Here is an 18,840-nt window from a genome sequence, read left to right as displayed (position 1 = left end):
TTTTCCACAGTTTGTTGTGATCCACACAGTCAAAGGCTTTGGCATAGTCAATGAAGCAAAATGAGATGTTCTTATGGAATTCTCTTGTTTTTTCTATGATCCAACAGATCCCAGCAATTTGATTTCTGGTTCCTCTGCCTTTTCTAAATCCAGCTTAAACATCTGGAAGTTCTTGGTTCATGTACTGTTAAAGCCTAGCTTGGAGGATTTTGAGCATTGCATATGCTTTCTAGACTATTCTTTTTTTTTAATTTAAAGAGTTTTCAGAACAAGAGAAAAAATTCTAAAAATTAGTCAAAGAGCAAATCTTAAAAAATGAGTTTCCCTTGTTATCAAACAGTTCTTTTAGATAAATTTTAAAATGTGGCTATGGAATTCTCTTCTTTGGACTGTTCTTCATAAAACTCATCTTCACTCAAAAAAAAAAAAAAAAAACCCATCTCATGCTCAGTGTTACTTAACAGAATATCTAAAAATACACAGAAGCTTTATAGATGGAAGCCTGACCCAATAAGAAAATTAGATAAACAAGATCCTATTGTATAGCACAGGGAACTATATTCAATACCATGTAATAAACTACAATGAAAAAATGTAAAGAATATATATATGTATAACTGAATCACTTTTATGTACACCAGAAACTTAAACAAGTCTAAATCAGCTATACTTCAATAAAAAGTATTTTAATAAAATACAATTCAAACCCCCCCCAAAAAAAAAAAGAAATTGGGATTTTAAAAAATATTAACTCCACACATATGATAAGGAATTTTATGTAAGATGTTAGAATGGCAGTTCTTAGGGTATCAGGTTATCTTAAGGGAAAAAAAATTAAGGCTAATGGTTTTACTCTTATCTACTGATGAAGAGTATCATTTTAAACACAGAATAAAACTAAAAAGAAAAGATCCAGGTACTCTGTTGAAACCTAAGTAAGAATCACCAGCACCTTTAATACTGGAATTCTAGGGCAGATTGAAGCGGAGAAGGCAATGGCACCCCACTCCAGTACTCTTGCCTGGAAAATCTCATGGTCGGAGGAACCTGGTAGGCTGCAGTCCATGGGGTCGCTAAGAGTCAGACACGACTGAGCAACTTCACTTTCACTTTTCACTTTCATGCAGTGGAGAAGGAAATGGCAACCCGCACCAGTGTTCTTGCCTGGAGAATCCCAGGGACAGGGGAGCCTGGTGGGCTGCCATCTATGGAGTCGCACAGAGTTGGACATGATTGAAGGAACTTAGCAGCAGCAGGGCAGACTGAAGAGTTTCTAAGTATTTATTTTACCTCCCATAAAATTAATTTTAGAAAGTTTAAAACTTTACATATTAAAATAGATGTTTCAGAATCTCTGACAACCAATTCAAAAAAATAATTACATTCTGCTTTTCTGAATAAGAATTAAGACAACCAAAAAATATCTATCATATTTTATCTAATCCAAGTCACCAATGCTATATTTCACAACTGGGAGAATAACACTACATAACACTAAAAATCAAAGATGCCTTCAATTAAACTGTAACCAGAGACTAAGATACATCCACTCTTCGGGTGATAAACTGAGAAGGAGGAAAAAATCTTAAACTGATGAAATACTACATTTGTTAAAAGCCATACCACAACAAAAGGAAATAGGAGTAAGATTTAAGAATAAAAATGAAATACCAATTGAGCATTACATTGGCATGAAGTTACATCCCTGCACTAAACATTATTCATTCAACATTTTCTCTTCCATTACCTTTAGTTGGAAAGGATACAGCATAACGTAATAAAGCATATGCAAAGCACTTAACATCATATTTAGTAGGGAAGGAAAATAAGAAATAATGGATTAATTCCCGACAAGCAAGTGGATGTTAACAAAATACTTCTAAGATACTTCCACAGCATTTGGCACAGCCACTTACACCAATTCAACACCTGCATAGATGTGAATTTTTTTTTTTAATTGTTATTATACCAGACTATATTAGGGTGGTAGCATTATGCATAATTTTTGTCTTTTTTACAAACTTTGGTGTTAAAATGTTATACTACTTTTGTACTTATACAAATGTGAATTTTAAAAAGAAAGCAGGCATCTGCTAAAGGAAGTGCTATTATTACATTTCAGCTTCTAATAAAATGTGTCCAAATTTAACAGTAATAGAGAAACATGCAAGGCTTCTATTTTAATGTGTCATATAATATGACGTGTTTCTAGAATACTTTTAAAAACCAGAATTTGAAGAATTATATTTAGAAGAGTATGAATGCAACTCTTAAGAACAGCCATAGAACAGACATCACCTGGGGCGCGAGTTTATGGAGCCATGCTTATTCAGGCTGCTATAGTTTTGATGGCTTGCTATAAATACAAAAAGAAGTATCACGGCAGAAGCAGGTGGAGATGAGATGGGAAAAATAAATATTCTAAAGGAAAGGAATTAAGGCTTAAGATGTCTGCTATACACAAAGCACTAGGCTACTCAACTATATATAAACTCCCCCATTTAATTCTAACAAGCTTAGAATGTAAATAAAATCTCAGTGTAAAAGACTTGGAATGAGAGGCCTTAGAAAAATTAAACAATTTGATCATCACTGCTTTTAAGTGCTGGTACTGGTTTCAAGGTCTTCCCATGTGGCTCAGCAGTCAAGAATCCTCCTGCCAATGCAGGAGACTCGAATTTGATCCTGAGCCAGGAAGATGCCCTGCAGAAGGAAATGGCAGCCCACTCCAGTATTCTTGCCCGGGATACCCATGAACAGAGGAGCCTGACAGGCTACACACAGTCCAGGGGGTCACAAAAAGAATCGGTCTCGACTTTGCAACTAAACAACAACAAAGTAGGTTTCAAACAGTCTCTTTTTAAGAATCCACACTGTTTGAGAGGCAAAAACTGAAGCTCCCAAAGACCAAGGATTATTATCCTGAGAGCTAAATGTATCAAACTGATTTAAGGAAATTATTTTTATGCATCCTATTAAACTTTTTCTTTTAGTGTGGGGGTGGTGTTTATAAACAGGTTCATATTAGCTTCTTCTAAGGAAAAAAATGTTAATTTTCCTCAATTTAGATACTTGACTAGCACAAGATGACTAGAAATGCAATTAAAAGACATATCTACATTTAAACGAAATTCCTAAAAATGAATTAGTTGATTACTATTTAAGAAGAACCGTACCTTGTTATACATTGGATATTTCTAACTTGTAATTCATGAAAAGCCGTACCTGTTCAGAAACAAGAGTCTGTAGCTTCTGAACTTCTAATTGTAATGCTTTGTTTTGGTCACTTAGAATCTAAAAGAAAGAATCTCAATTTACTGCTTTATTAGGAAAAATTAACAAAGCAACCATTTGAGTAAGTTTTAAAAAATCAAAGCCGTATAATTACTATAAGCACTTATAAAGTGAGAGATGAATTATATACTGACCTAAGAATGCAAATCTCATGGTGGCTTCATTTTTCGGTTTCAATGAATCTATTTCCAGGGTATAGGAATACAGTAATGGTATAAAGTACATGTATGATGATATCTAAAAAGTAGTCTAATTCAGTCATGTGGTTTCTCCCAAATGTTTTAACACTGGGCTTAGAACCCTTTCATGTGTATTTCAAAAAGTTTAACAATTTGTCCCAATGAATTCTGGGAAACCCTGCTTTCATAAGAGAGTACTTACAGGATTACTATTAAGCAAAAAAAAAAAAACCACAAACTAAAAAAAAAAAAGCAAATCTTACTGCATGCAGAGATGTACCCATGCAATCAGAATACTTTACAATAATACTCAAGATATCTGGCCATGAACAGAAACTAATACTACATCAGCAACAGAGGCAAATAAAAACATGTCAAACTATCAACTAAAAATGTAGAGAAAAGGTTGGGGCAAAACAAATATCAAGTCTATTATAAAAACAAATAAGTCAAAATAATAGATTAAGTCCCCAAGTAAACTATAGAAATACTTTTTCAGAGTGATTATATATAAAAAGTAGTTATTTCTACATTCACTTCAACTAAAAATTATACAAGGTTGTTCAAAGAAAGCTGAGTTGACAAGTTTAATTACACACCTTAAATTCTTCCATTTTGTTTGAAATTTCACACTGTAGCTGCTCTTCAAGCAATCGTATTTTATCATCCTTAACATGAATACTGTAAGAAAAAAAAAATACTTCATACATTCAGAAAGCTTATATAAATTATGTACACAACTATTGGTTATTAGCAGTAATATTTTCTTCAATTCCACTTCAACATAAGTGTATGAATGGCCTAAAGTACAGCAATACTTTAATCACCTTTTCTGCATCTTCTCCAGTTCATGTGCAGCAGCAGCCTATATTGGGAATGAGATGAGAATTCTATTATTTCTCAGGAAGCACTCAAACCTATTCTTTTACTTAATTTTACTTATTAAAGTTATATTTTATATACAGTAAATATTAATAGTAAAATGAATAGCATACATTACTGTAATAATTTTTGCTGTCTAGTATTTTTTCTCACTGATCAACTTTTATCCTAGTAAAAGCTACATCCTTTTCTGCTTAAATGGTAGAAGGTGAAAACAAATCAGCACATGAGTGCTATAATCAAGTCCTCCAATAATTCCCTGACAGCTCAGTGGGTAAAGAATATGCCTGCAATGCAGGAGAACCTGGTTCAATTCCTGGGTTGGGAAGATCCACTGGAGAAGGGAAAAGATACCTACTCCAGTATTCCTGGGCTTCCCTTCTGTGGCTTAGCTGGTAAAGAATCCACCTGCAATGCAGGAGACCTGACTTCGATCCCTGGGTTGGGAAAATCCCCTGGAGAAGGGAAAAGATATCCACTCCAGTATTCTGGCCTGGAGAATTCCATGGACTGTATAGGCCATGGGCTCGCAAAGAATTGGACATGACTGAGTGACTTTCACTTCACTCACCAATAACTCAAAAGTGATCAATTTCTTTGGACCAAATATTAATTTCAACATGAATACAGAAACATTCAGGTGAGTTGTGAGGGTCATGGTCAAACAGAAGAGGCTTTTAACAACACATCACGCAGCCAAACACAGGTAACCATTATACTTATTATCTACATGGATAAAACTAGGGCTTGTGATACCAATGAAAATAAGTATAAACAAACTGTAATTCTAAGGTAAATGCTTAAAAGCAATAAAGATATACCTGTTCATTTGCCAGGGCCTGTAATTTTTGCACTTCAGCTTTTAATAAGAAATTCATATTCTGTATGTCCTAGAACAAAAGGAAAAATAATATTAGAATTATTTAATATAAAATTAGATTTGAAGTTGTGTAATGTCTCTTTTCTACCTAAGCAAAGGTCTCAAAGCATAAATCTCAAATTACCACTTCCTATCATAAAGAAAACTATCAAGTCCTGTTATTTAACATATTTCCCAAATTATCGTGAATAATATCACGTGAGAAAAGGCCTTTGAACTTCTCCTCTTAGAGGGCTAAAGAGGATTTTGTAGTTTCGAAAAGAGACAATTTCCAAATGAATTCTAGAGTATTTTCCAGGCTTCACAGACATTTGTACTGATGACAAGATCAGGATAATTCAATGCCTATGAAGTATTGCAGCCATTTTTAAGAAGTACTGTACCTTAAGTTCCTCCTCTTTACTTGCTAAATGATCATGCTCATTTGCTAAAGAATCTTCAGTCTGTTTTATCTGCTTATCCTTTTCTGCAATCCTTTAAAAGGAAATAGATTTGTACAGTCAATAAACATTTAGAAGTTAAGTCACAAAGGATTAGAAGCCTCAAGTATGATCAACCTTACTTGAGTAAATTTCATATAACTGTATCTTCAATCTCTATAGACCCTTTCAGTTAGTAGTTAACTGTCACATGCATTACTACAACTTCATAAAATACATACCCCTATTTTAAAACTTGAGGTCAAAGAAGTTAATAATTTAACCTCACAAGCCTGGTAATGTCAAAAGCATTTTTCAGGTCTTCTGAACTTACGTGATCCATGTGTATACAAATTATACAATACATAACAAAAAAAGAATTTTATTTTTGGCATATCACCATATAGTTAGATTGTCGTTGTTCAATGGCTCAGTCATGTCCAACTCTTTGCGACCCCGTGGACTGCAGCAGGCCAGGCTTCCCTGTCCTTCACTATCTCTTGGAGTTTGCTCAAACTTAGGTCCACTGAGTCAATGACGCCATCCAACCACTCCATAGTTAGATAGAGAGTAGGTGTAACTACTTATTAGATACAAAAACTAACTTCCACTAATCTCAGATCACAGTGATCTCGTCCACATAACTGCTAATGCCTGCAGGAAAGAGTTCTTCCAACTCTTTTTATGACAAAGACATAAAAACACAGAATACACAATGCATAGGGGTAGAAGAGCTAAAGTTGTTCCAAATCTAGTTGAGAGTAATTTCTGAACAAGTTAGAACATAAAATCAATCATAAGTGTAGAATCTAACAGATATAAGTTAGTGATGACTAAGCAATTTTAAGAGAAATATAGAAGGCAGGCTTACACTTTATGTAATTCCTCTGCTAGAGCTGAAGCGGAGGTCTAAGAAAGAAAAACAGTGTCAACACAAAAGCCTTTAAGAGAAAGTTCAAAAGTTGTACAATAATCATCACAATAGGGCTTTAAAAATTAAAAGAAATAAATGTATATAAAATTAAGGAAGTAGCTGGCTCATGACGAATGTTCACTAAATAACAGCTATTATTCTGAAAGTAAATTTGATCAACAGCTTCCAGTATTAGGGAATTAGCATCATAAGACATTTCTAATGAAATAAGTTGGCAGGCCTGAAAACTATTTAACTGACAAGCAACACGTACACAGGGAAAAAAAAAAAAAGCAGCAAAGGCTATTTTTCATTTATGAGCTTCTCCTTAATAAAAATTCCTAGTAATGAAATGATATCATTTATGATTAAGTTTAACAAGTCATTTAATAAAGCCCATGTTCATCTCTACTTTTCAAAGGTACTAAGTATTTAATTTCTGATAAATCTTCTAGAACTACCTCTCAGCTATAACTTAAGATCTCAATCCAATTTGAGTTAATAATTTACATACACACAAACATTCATAAACACACAAACACCTATGTAATTCTTTCTCAATTAATTTTACACAATAGTTCTACAAAGAAAACAATTAGGAAAAAAAACCTGTTTACAGTTTTGGGATTTTCAACTTGCCTGAACCTTAAAAATAAGCTTTTGATGTTAGAACTACTTTTCACACAGAAAAGTGACTTCTGTTCTATTATTTTTCCTACAAACAATTTTTAGAATTTTAAGTTGAAATACTGAAATTCACAGTATGTATATTACGGAAACAAGCTAACCAGTTAAGTATTTAAAAGTTTCTTCTCTTCTTAATGTTATACTATTTATATTCTAAAGCCTATGTATCTGTATCTATCTACCTACTTATCACGTTACACAACAATGATGCCAAAGAACAATAGGTTTAGTGAATATTTAATGAATACATTTAATATATAAACGGTTATTCTTGACACCGTTTGGCCAATTCCTCCTTTTTTGTGACAGGATGGTGGACATTTTTTTCTCTCCTACGGTTAAAAACTCTCTAACCCACCTTCCCATTAGTCAGATTTGGATTTCTTTCATACTGTTCTCTCACAGCACTAAACATAATTATCAGAGCACTTACCACTCAGGATCAGCCAGGTGATTCACTGACTAGTCACCCAACTACTAATCCAGTGCATGGCACTGCACAGGCACTCAAATTATTTACACAGCTAGGAAGTTACTAGTAATGACAAGCAATAAGAAAGCACCATTACCTGGGCTGCTATCTGGGAATGGAACTGTTGAATTTGAGCTTTCAACGCCTCATTCTGCTCCAAAATATCCTTTCAAAAACCAAAAAGGAGAGGGAAGAAGTGTGCTATTAAAAATGCCAATGTATATGAACAAAATGAGTTACAGATACATCTGTTTATCTTTTAAAGGTACTCAAGATTCCAAAGGGCTTCCCTGGTGGCTCAGAGGTTAAAGCGTCTGCCTGGAATGTGGTAGACCTGGGTTCGATCTCTGGGTGGGGAAGATCCCCTGGAGAAGGAAATGGCAACCCACTCCAATCCTCTTGCCTGGAGAATCCCATGGAGGGAGGAGCCTGGTAGGCTACAATCCATGGGGTAGCAAAGAGTGGGACAGGACCGAGTGACTTCACTTAAGATTCCAAAGGCACCATTTTAAATAACAATGATGAGGCATTCTATTCTCAGAACTAATTTATAAAGCAGAAATTAAGAATACATTGTACTGTTCCTAATCTAATACAAAAAGCATTAGACTGTGGGTAAAGGTATCTTTGAGCACATATTCAGACCATATTGTGACAACTGCTCGAAGATTAAATTTAAATTTTTCATCCCCACTCCAAAATTAGGATAAAGAGGCTATCCTCTCTCTCCTACACAAGACACATCCAACCACTGCCCATCTTTATTATTTTTTAAAGAGGGAAAATTAGATACCTGAACTTGCATTTGTAGAGACTCTTCTTTGTTCACCCTTTTTTGCTCTGATTCCATTAACTGCATTAGTCTTTGCTCCAACTGTTGTTTTGATACCAAGGTATCTGTAAGCTTACTATGCAGACTCTGTACTTCATTTTCTTTGGCCACAAATTTACTCTGTAGATCTAACAAAACACTGCATTTTACAAAGGTTTCTTCCTTTGCCTGGTTACTGCTACTCATCTTGAGAGCAGGCTTACCTCCCCTGGAATATTCCCCTTTTGAATCTCTCCTGTGCTTTCCCACCTATATATGGCTCCCCTGAGCAGCCTATGCTTACCTTTTTTCACAGCACCTGCCACACTGTACTAATTCACCTCTTCTCCCAAAGAGTGAGCTTTTTGAGATCAGAGATTGCCTTTTCTCTATATCCAGAGCTGTGCCCAAGGCTTGACACAAAATACATAATTAATAAATGTGTTATCTGAACAGTACATGAATGTTTAAAACTGTATATCATTTCTTGAAAACATTCTTAATTTCCCCAAAGATGTTTTAGTAAGTTATTCAGTGAATTTCTTGTCAATTCCTCGTACTCTCATACCTGGAGAACAGACAAAGATGCTAAAAGCTGACAAATGTCCTGGTGTAAGATGAAATAATTAACACTTTTCTGCCTACTTCTATTCTTAGCAATAATCCCAAAACAAGAAAATGAGAAACAAAAACAGTCTTTGATGCAATTAGAAAATAAATAGAACTCCAAATGACAAGAAACTAAGATAAAACAAATGGAGAGATGATCACTGACTTGGCAAAGATGAGGAAGGGTAAAGTAAAAGCTCAAGAAAACAGAAACTCATGAGAGTTGCCTCCCCTATTCTATAAGACAAATAATTCTAAAACAGGGGAGGAAAAAACAAACAAATAAAAACATACCACACTACCACCAAGGACAGAGAGGCAAACAGAGAGAAAAACAATGTATATATGAGTGTGTTACATGGTTTTAAGAAAAGTTAAGATAATGTCACTTCTATAACAAGACACTAATAATAGAATGGAACACAACTCAAGAAAAAACTCTTGAAAATTAAACATGTAATGGTAACATCCAGGATTAGAATCAGGAGAGCATATTTTTTACCATATTAGGAGAAGTTAAAACACCAAATTAATACCTTCAAAATTCTCTGGGGAAAACTATTTCCAACCTAGAACTCCACATCCAAACTACCCATTAAGCATTAAAGTAGAAAGACTAAAAACATTTTCAGATACTCAAAGCCTCAAGAAATATACCTTGAGGTATATTCTTATAGAGCAACTAAAAGATATACTATTAAATGAGGGAGGAAAGCTAAAAGATGGCAATGACATAGGATCCAGAAAACAGAGTAAACAGACTAAAGGAAGTCTCAGAAGACAGCTCAGCGTCAACCTAGAAAGCAACAAGTACTGGAGCAGAAAGAATGAGGACTCCAAAGGCATAGCCTCAGGAAAAACTGAGAGCTTCACCAGTATCTAACATGCTGAGAGGCTGGGGGAAGCAGAGAGGTTAAGGAGTTTAACCTTAGGTAAAATTTGAAACAATAAAACAAAGATCAAGCAAATTAAAAATATAAAGCAAGTTAAAAATATAAAGAAGGAACTTCCCTAGTGGTCCAGGGGTTAAGAATCCACCTTGCAATGCAGGGGATGCAAGGTCAATCCCTGGTGGGGAACTAAGATCCCACACAGCATACCACAGAGCAGCACAACTACCGAAGCCTGCACACCACAACTAGCGTGTGTATCGCAACAGAAAGAGCCCACATGATGCAAGGAAGGTCCCGCTGCACAACCAAGGCCCCAGGCAGCAAAATAAACAAATCATCATATATATATATATATATATATATATATATAGCAATAATTAACTTCAGGAAATTAAAAACGTTGCTCAAGAACTGTACTTTTATTTATCTTGACTCAACATTGAGTTACACAGTCATACTATTGTTAAAATCTAATGCTTTGTTGATGAAATATAACATACTAATTTAAAATAAGCTAATATAGCTTAACATAACAACAAACTTCATATATATTTTTTAAAAGCCTTCAAATATCTTAGACATATCTAAATACTGAACCAAAGGGAAATGCCTAGGGGTAAAAAATATCAGAGGAAACCAAAGGTCTAACACAGGGCCAAAACTCTGTATGATCTACTCTTGTGTTTGGAACTGTACTTTACTATAGGCTCACCACCACTTTCATGGGAAGAAGGGGGACACAGATAAAACACACTATTACAAGCTCCATTATCTCCTAAATGAATTCATCAAATTAAGAATAGTGAAAGCCAGCATTACGTAGATAGTTTTCAGTCAGCTACTTGGAATGGTAATGCTCTCACCATTTTTCTCTTCACAATACAGGAATGAGTCCTTCTTAGAAAAAAAAAATTAAATAAAGAACTGATCATGGAATGAGAGAGAATAACCACAGAAATGGAACACACATAGATTCCTACTACCCTGTTTATGGACTATAATTTTATCTGCAACTTAATACCTCAGACAAAACCAGTAGAGACTTATTTTTAAAACCCTAAGAAATGTTAAAGAAATAAAAGTATTCAAAGTGTAAAAGCTATTTTTATTGAGCTATAACCAAAATGCCAATTTATACTTTCTTCACATACGGAGAAGGGCAGAAATTTTACCCAGAATTACATAGTAACTTTATATGAATATTTCTTCCCCTTACCTTGCTGAGCTGCTTCATGCTCTGCTGTCCTCTTCCTGATATAGCTCTGGACTTCTTCCCACCTCCTCTCAGCTTCTTGAAGTTGAACCTGGGGAAAGGATAAGTCAGCACAAACACAGGATTTCAATTTACAGAAAAAAAGCATCTTCTATCTTTACTGTTGTGCCATAAAACTGCTTCTTCCAACAACTAGTCACTAGTCTCCCACATTTTAATAACATAGGCAGATGTGCTCAGCCTGATAATATGCACAGATACTATCAGTCACAGCCATTCTACCTGCCAATATACAGGATTTACAGATTAGAGATTTCAGAAACTCCTTATTTGTGCTGGTGGATCAATATAGCTGCTGCTATGTATATATCTGACCCACTTAGCTATGATGAGCTTTCCAATAATCTTCCTTCAGGTGACAGGCTTTTCAAAAGACAGGATATCTTTATTGCTAAATTTTAGTAGGTTCCTAAAATTCTTATTTTGAGGTATAGCACAACACTTCAATTATGACTACAATATTTAATGTCATTAATCTACTTATCCATATCCATAGAGCACAAACATCATATTTAAGAATGTCATCAGCAAATATATTAGCAAGACAAATATTTAATAAAAGTTAGGACAACAATATCACTCTCCCACAGGGACCCATGAAAACTTCAAGAAAACAAAAAGTACGCTACTTTCTACATTCAATTATCCTCAGAGCCCTTTTAACCTCTACTGCCCTGGAGAAGACTCCTGAGAGTCCATTGGACTGCAAGGAGATCCAACCAGTCCATTCTAAAGGAGATCAGTCCTGGGTGTTCTTTGGAAGGAATGATGCTAAAGCCGAAACTCCAATACTTTGGCCACCTCATGCAAAGACTTGCTGCTGCTGCTGCTGCTGCTGCTGCTAAGTCGCTTCAGTCGTGTCCGACTGTGTGTGACCCCGTAGATGGCAGCCTACCAGGCTCCTCCATCCTTGGGATGTGAAGAGTTGACTCACTGGAAAAGACTATGATGCTGGGAGGGATTGGGGGCAGGAGGAGAAGGGGACGACAGAGGATGAGATGGCTGGAAGGCATCACCGACTCGATGGACGTGAGTTTGAGTGAACTCCAGGAGTTGGTGATGGACAGGGAGGCCTGGCATGCTGCGATTCATGGGGTCGCAAAGAGTCGGACACGACTGAGCGACTGAACTGAACTGAACTCTGGAATTGGTATTAAAGTATACCATCTATATTGATGACTTATGTAGGAATCTATCCAATACATTTAACTTACAGAAACTGAACTGTTCAACAAATCCTCTCCTCTGTACAAGGAGGAACAGACAATTCTACTCATCACTCTACTCAATATGCACAGGCTAAAATGTGCAAGAAAAATAAGTCCACTCCTCTCTCTCAGTCAGCCTAAGCAACCCCATGCATGTCTTCTCAGTATAAGCATCTAATGGCACCAAGTGCCACTCTGGTGTCTAAAGAAACTGTGTGATTTTTTTTTCTACTGTGGCTCAAGTGAAAGCAACTGGAGTATTACTTGGCCTCATGCTCACACAACAGAAAATCATCTATTCCAATGCTGAAATAAAAATAGGCTCTACTAACCTTACTTAGAGATCCAAGTTATTGATAAGTGATGCTGAAGGTGATTTTAACTACCTATCAAAAATTTGATTTTTGTCTTATACATGCAGACCCTCACCTCCACACATAAGGTAAAATTCTGTTTATGCCTGTCACTCAGCTAATATCAATTTTCATATCTTCAAATAGTCTTTAACTTCAAACTCAAGCCTGTATTCAATTCTTTCATTAGTGTAAATGTTTCTATACAGGCCCATTAAGCCTCAAACTACATTTCTCAAAAGCTATATACACTTTCAGGTCATTGGATTGAAAAGCCACATTATTTATGAAATGATAAATAAAGGTAATGTTTCACCTTCAACTGAGTAACTGCTTGCTCAGCATTCTTCTTTTGGACTTCCTCTTGCTGTAGCTTTCCTGTTTTCTCAGTCAGCTCACTTACCAACCTAGCATAATCCTGGCGCAGTTTGTTTAGTTCAGCAGACTGCCTGAAAACAGTTAACTGGATTAGGAACCTTCCATTATTACAAACACATGTAAATTACTAAAGAAAACATATGAGTTTTGCTGAGTTAGTGATTCCACTTACAGGTAAATGACAACAAATGCTCCAAGTGTATACTAATAAAGAATTTGGTTGAATATAATCTCTGAATCATTCTGATGACAATAATATAAACACTTAAGTTACCATAAAATAATCAAGAAAAATGGGTAACCACACACCATGAGCATGAATCACTCTCAAATCAGTGCTCTGAATCAACCAATCAGAATAGTTATTCTATGTAAGCATGCTGCTAGTCTTCTCTAGGACTGTTTCTCAAAGTATGGCACTGTGCATGCGTGCATGCTCAAGTATGGCTCAGACCAACTAAATCACTATCACAAGGAATGTGTCTTAACATGCAGATTCCAGGACTCTACCTCAGAGCCACTAAATCATACACTTACAAGGATAAGACTCAAGAATATGATTTGTAGCTAACATGCCAGATACTCTTCAGAATAATGAAGGTTGAGAACTGCTGTTACAGGAAATAGGTCTAAAACTTGCTAATTCAGCCTCTTAAATTTGTAAGTTATGGCACTGGTGGCACTAGTATTTACCATGCAGTTTACCTGAAGAGCTTCTTCAAAAGCAGGAGGATAGGTTTTGAAAATTTATTCATTTTAAAAACACGTGTAAAAAGCAAAAGTCTAACCAATTACTATCAAACACATTTTGGTGACTGAAGAAAACACTCTACCATTCAATGAAAATACTGTCATTTTATTAAAAGTAAAGCATTTGGGAACATACTTGCTTTCTAGTTGGTTTGTAGTGTTGCTGACAGCATCTCTCAGTATGCCATTTTCCTGCTTCAAGTGAGCTATCTCTGCCTCCATCTGCTCACGAACTTGTTGGAACTAAAATTATTTTACACACGTAAGATTTAGAAAACAATAACTGCCAGAGCTAACCTCAAAGAAAATTTATCATGATGAAAAGTAAAAAAGCATCAATAGCATAAAGTCTAGATATTCTTCTCAAATAAATATAAGCAAATTTAAAGGATACATTTTGATAGTGTCAAATACAAAGTAAATATAAGTTATCACAGCATTCAAGAAAGCAAGTAGAGGCTGGCTGCTATCATATGCAAAATAAATACCTAAGATGCTGTTTTAGAACTGAAAGATATTTTTAAAAATCTTTTCTACACAAGACTCATATAGAACTGAAACTGTACTGATCTAGAATATGTCAATTAAGTTAGCAATATTTTAATAAAAGGTTTTAGTAATCAAAAGTTTAAAGACTGAACATATGTTTGAAACATTTACATTAAGTTACAAATTGAGCCATATCCAAATAGATGGCAAATTCACTATATAAAAGTCTACCTGCTAAAATATCTGGCTTCTAGTTTTTTATTTCAGAATTATAGAATCAAAAGACAAAAAACACTGAAACTTATATTCTCACATCCTCACTTTAGTATGTGAAAAACTCTTAATAATTTTTAGTAAACCTATTCAATTAAGAGGAAAAAAAAGTATATGTTGCTAATTCTCAGAAAACTTATCATATATAAACCATATCTTGACCTCTGTAAGCAATCAAGTTCAAAAAAAGAAATAATCAATTCAAAACCCTTAACCTTCAATAAAAGATATTGCCACAACTATCCAACTACTTTTCAAATGAATGTAAGTCACAATTAAGAGGGGGAAAGATTACATGAGGTCAGGAAAAATCAGTTCTTTAATAATCTGGTTAATGGAAAAGAATATTTCAAAAGGCTGGGGGCTGGGAAGATGGAGGATTGAGCCAAATTAGAGCATCAAAGTAGTGGATGGGTTAAGAACCTGAAAAGAGATTCATTCACTTTTCATTATTAGTAGCATTTCCACAGAAAATACTACTGGAATTCTGATAACAGTAAAGAACTGTTCATTTTTCAGCAAACTACTAACGTGACCAAAGCAGTATTTTACAAATAAAAATCTTGTGCTAATTATATATTAGACTGGAAAAGAGACCTCTTAAGAATGCTATAACTGGGGCTCTGTAACAGCCTAGAGGGGAGGGAATGGATGGGAGGTGGGAGGAAGACTCAAGAGGGAGGGGACATATGTACATCTATGGTCAATTCATGTTGATGTATGACAGAAATCAAACCAATACTGTAAAGTAATCAATCAACTTAAAAAGTAAAAAATAAATTACCTTCTCTAAAAATAAAAGAGAATGTTGTAATAATGCTAGTAAGAAATAATAAACTAAGGTCGTATCTAAAAACTGAATGCAAGAAAAACTAGAAATAAAGCGATCAATGCAAAGAAATAGAGAAAAACAACAGAACAGGAAAGACTAGAGATCTCTTCAAGAAAATTAGAGATACCAAGGAAACATTTCATGCAAAGATGGGCTTGATAAAGGATAGAAATGGTATGGACCTAACAGAAGCAGAAGATACTAAGAAGAGGTGGCAAGAATACACAGAAGAACTATACAAAAAAGATCTTCACGACCCAGATAATCACGATGGTGTGATCACACACCTAGAGCCAGACATCCTGGAATGTGAAGTCAAGTGGGCCTTAGAAAGCATCACTACGAACAAAGCTAGTGGAGGTGATGGAATTCGAGTTGAGCTACTTCAAATCCTGAAAGATGATGCTGTGAAAGTGCTGCACTCACTATGCCAGCAAATTTGAAAAACTCAGCAGTAGCCACAGGACTGGAAAAGGACAGTTTTTATTCCAATCCCAAAGAAAGGCATTGCCAAAGAATGCTCAAACTACCGCACAATCACACTCATCTCACACGCTAGTAAAGGAATGCTCAAAATTCTCCAAGCCAGGCTTTAGCAATACGTGAACCGTGAACTTCCAGATGTTCGAGCTGTTTTTGAAAAGGCAGAGGAAACAGAGATCAAATTGCCAACATCTGCTGGATCATGGAAAAAGCAAGAGAGTTCCAGAAAAACATCTATTTCTGCTTTATTGACTATGCCAAAGCCTTTGACTATGAGGATCACAATAAACTGTGGAAAATTCTGAAAGAGATGGGAATAGCAGACCACCTGACCTGCCTCTAGAGAAACCTATATGGAGGTCAGGAAGCAACAGCTAGAACTGGACATGGAACAACAGACTGGTTCCAAATAGGAAAAAGAGTACGTCAAGGCTGTATATTGTCGCCCTGCTTATTCAACTTATATGCAGAGTACATCATGAGAAATGCTGGGCTGGAAGAAGCACAAACTGGAATCAAGATTGCCGGGAGAAATATCAATAACCTCAGATATGCAGATGACACCACCCTTATGGCAGAAAGTGAAGAGGAACTCAAAAGCCTCTTGATGAAAGTGAAAGAGGAGAGTGAAAAGGTTGGCTTAAAGCTCAACATTCAGAAACCGAAAATCATGGCATCTGGTCCCATCACTTCATGAGAAACAGATGGGGAAACAGTGGAAACAGTGTCAGACTTTATTTTTTGGGCTCCAAAATCACTGCAGATGGTGACTGCAGCCATGAAATTAAAAGACACTTACTCCTTGGAAGGAAAGTTATGACCAATATAGATAGCATATCCAAAAGCAGAGACATTACTTTGCCAACAAAGGTCTGTCTAGTCAAGGCTATGGTTTTTCCAGTGGTCACGTATGGATGTGAGAGTTGGACTGTGAAGAAAGCTGAACGCCAAATAATTGATGCTTTTGAACTGTGGTGTTGGAGAAGACTCTTGAGAGTCCTTGGACTGCGAAGAGATCCAACCAGTCTATTCTGAAGGAGATCAGCCCTGGGATTTCTTTGGAGGGAATGATGCTAAAGCTGAAGCTCCAGTACTCTGGCCACCTCATGCGAAGGGTTGACTCATTGGAAAAGACTCTGATGCTGGGAGGGATTGGGGGCAGGAGGAGAAGGGGACGACAGAGGATGAGATGGCTGGACAGCATCACTGACTCGATGGACGTTGAGTCTGAGTGAACTCTGGGAGTTGGTGATGGACAGGGAGGCCTGGCGTGCTGCGATTCGTGGGGTTGTAAAGATTCAGACACGACTGAGAGACTGAACTGAACTGAACTGAAGATTTTAAAACAAACTGTAGATTGGGCAAAGGAGAGAGAATTCAAAGGATTCAAGCAGAATAATAATAATGCTTCACAACATTAGAAAATAAAAACAACTTGACCAAAATCAACAGTTAAATTTTACACACATGTTAATTTTGAGGTGACAAGCACTTTCAAACTGAAGCATCATCTGGCAATAGAAACAATTTCAAAAGAAATCACTGATCCACAAGGTTCACTTAAGTGGAGTATTTTAAGCCCACTTGACAAGCAAGCCAAACCATATTCTTCAATAGTCTTTTTATCAATAATAAAAATGATATTTCAATGGAAGGGGGGGTGAGGAAACAAAAAGAAAGAAAACAACGAAAAATCACTGGTCCAGACCTAAAGGAAATCATGAAAATGGATTAACACTGTAAAAATAGACAGTAAGCACTGAACCCTTTAAAATGTTGAAAGAAAACAGGCAAAAATAAGAACACAAAACTGAAGGTCACTTAAGCTAAAACCATTATCATTTTCCCTCTCTTCTCCACTGCATCACCAAGCCCTATCTACTACCTTTTTTTTTTTTATCAAATAAATGGCCTCATTATCAATGTCTTGACTTAAGGTTTTTGTTCTCTTACTTGGATTCTGGCAAAAGTCCTCCCACTATCCCTTGTTCCACTCTTCACATTGCTATCACTCTCATACTGTGTCTGAGTAATAATTTAAAATACTATAAACACATTGCTGGGTTGCTTAAACTCCTTCACTGGCCCACCAGTCTTCAGGTATGTTGTTCAGTTGCTAAGTCCTGTCCAGCTCTTAGCGAACCTGTGGACTGCAGCACACCAGGCTCCCCTGTCCTTCACTATGTCCTGGAGTTTGCTCAAATTCATGTCTGTTGACATGTCTTCAGGTATACAAGACCTTTATTTATTTCTCTAGATCTCTTCATTCCAGCCCTGAATGCCAAATACCACAACCATCACCATATTTCTCATAAGCTGTTATCTCTAGACAACCTATATCAAAAATACCTGGAGTGCACTCATTAAAAAGCTCAGTCCTGGGCCCCAAAAGAGACCTACTGAACCACCAATCTCTCGGGATGGGAAGGAATTTCACTGGGTAATAAGCCTTATACCCAGTGCCCATTCCTTCACTCTTTCCTAACAATGCCTAATTGTTTCCAAAGAATCAACAAAGTCTGTTTATCACTGCTAACAAGTCTTCCCTAACACTCCTTCTGTTCCCCACCTCTCATCTCCATTGTTCCAAAGCACCAGATGCTTACTTACCTCTATTGTAACAGAGTATTTACTTGTCAGCTTCCAGCCTACCCACCTAAAAAAGTTGCTTACTTAAGGAGAGGGAGCCAGTTTAATTAAACATTTATATCAAAGCCAGCACAGGGCACTTAAGTTTGCTAATAAAATGAATACAACTATTT

General features: G+C 36.0%; 1 protein-coding gene across 17 annotated transcripts in view; it reads right to left on the bottom strand.

Annotated features, from left to right (window-relative positions):
• Positions 1–18,840, bottom strand: part of KTN1 (kinectin 1) — a 112,747-nt gene that overhangs the window by 44,858 nt on the left and 49,049 nt on the right. For all 17 annotated transcript variants that reach the window (XM_024997700.2, XM_024997702.2, XM_024997703.2 and 14 more), the window contains 11 exon segments: positions 14,138–14,244; positions 13,190–13,322; positions 11,256–11,343; positions 8,520–8,686; positions 7,824–7,892; positions 6,526–6,563; positions 5,619–5,709; positions 5,177–5,245; positions 4,301–4,338; positions 4,073–4,154; positions 3,226–3,294 (listed from right to left, as the gene is read on the bottom strand). In XM_024997700.2, coding sequence (XP_024853468.1) covers positions 3,226–3,294; positions 4,073–4,154; positions 4,301–4,338; positions 5,177–5,245; positions 5,619–5,709; positions 6,526–6,563; positions 7,824–7,892; positions 8,520–8,686; positions 11,256–11,343; positions 13,190–13,322; positions 14,138–14,244 — 951 coding nt within the window.

The sequence above is a fragment of the Bos taurus genome, chromosome 10 (assembly GCF_002263795.3).
Source record: "Bos taurus isolate L1 Dominette 01449 registration number 42190680 breed Hereford chromosome 10, ARS-UCD2.0, whole genome shotgun sequence".
Classification (NCBI taxonomy): Eukaryota; Metazoa; Chordata; class Mammalia; order Artiodactyla; family Bovidae; genus Bos; species Bos taurus.
This window is presented reverse-complemented; position numbering and strand designations above follow the sequence as displayed.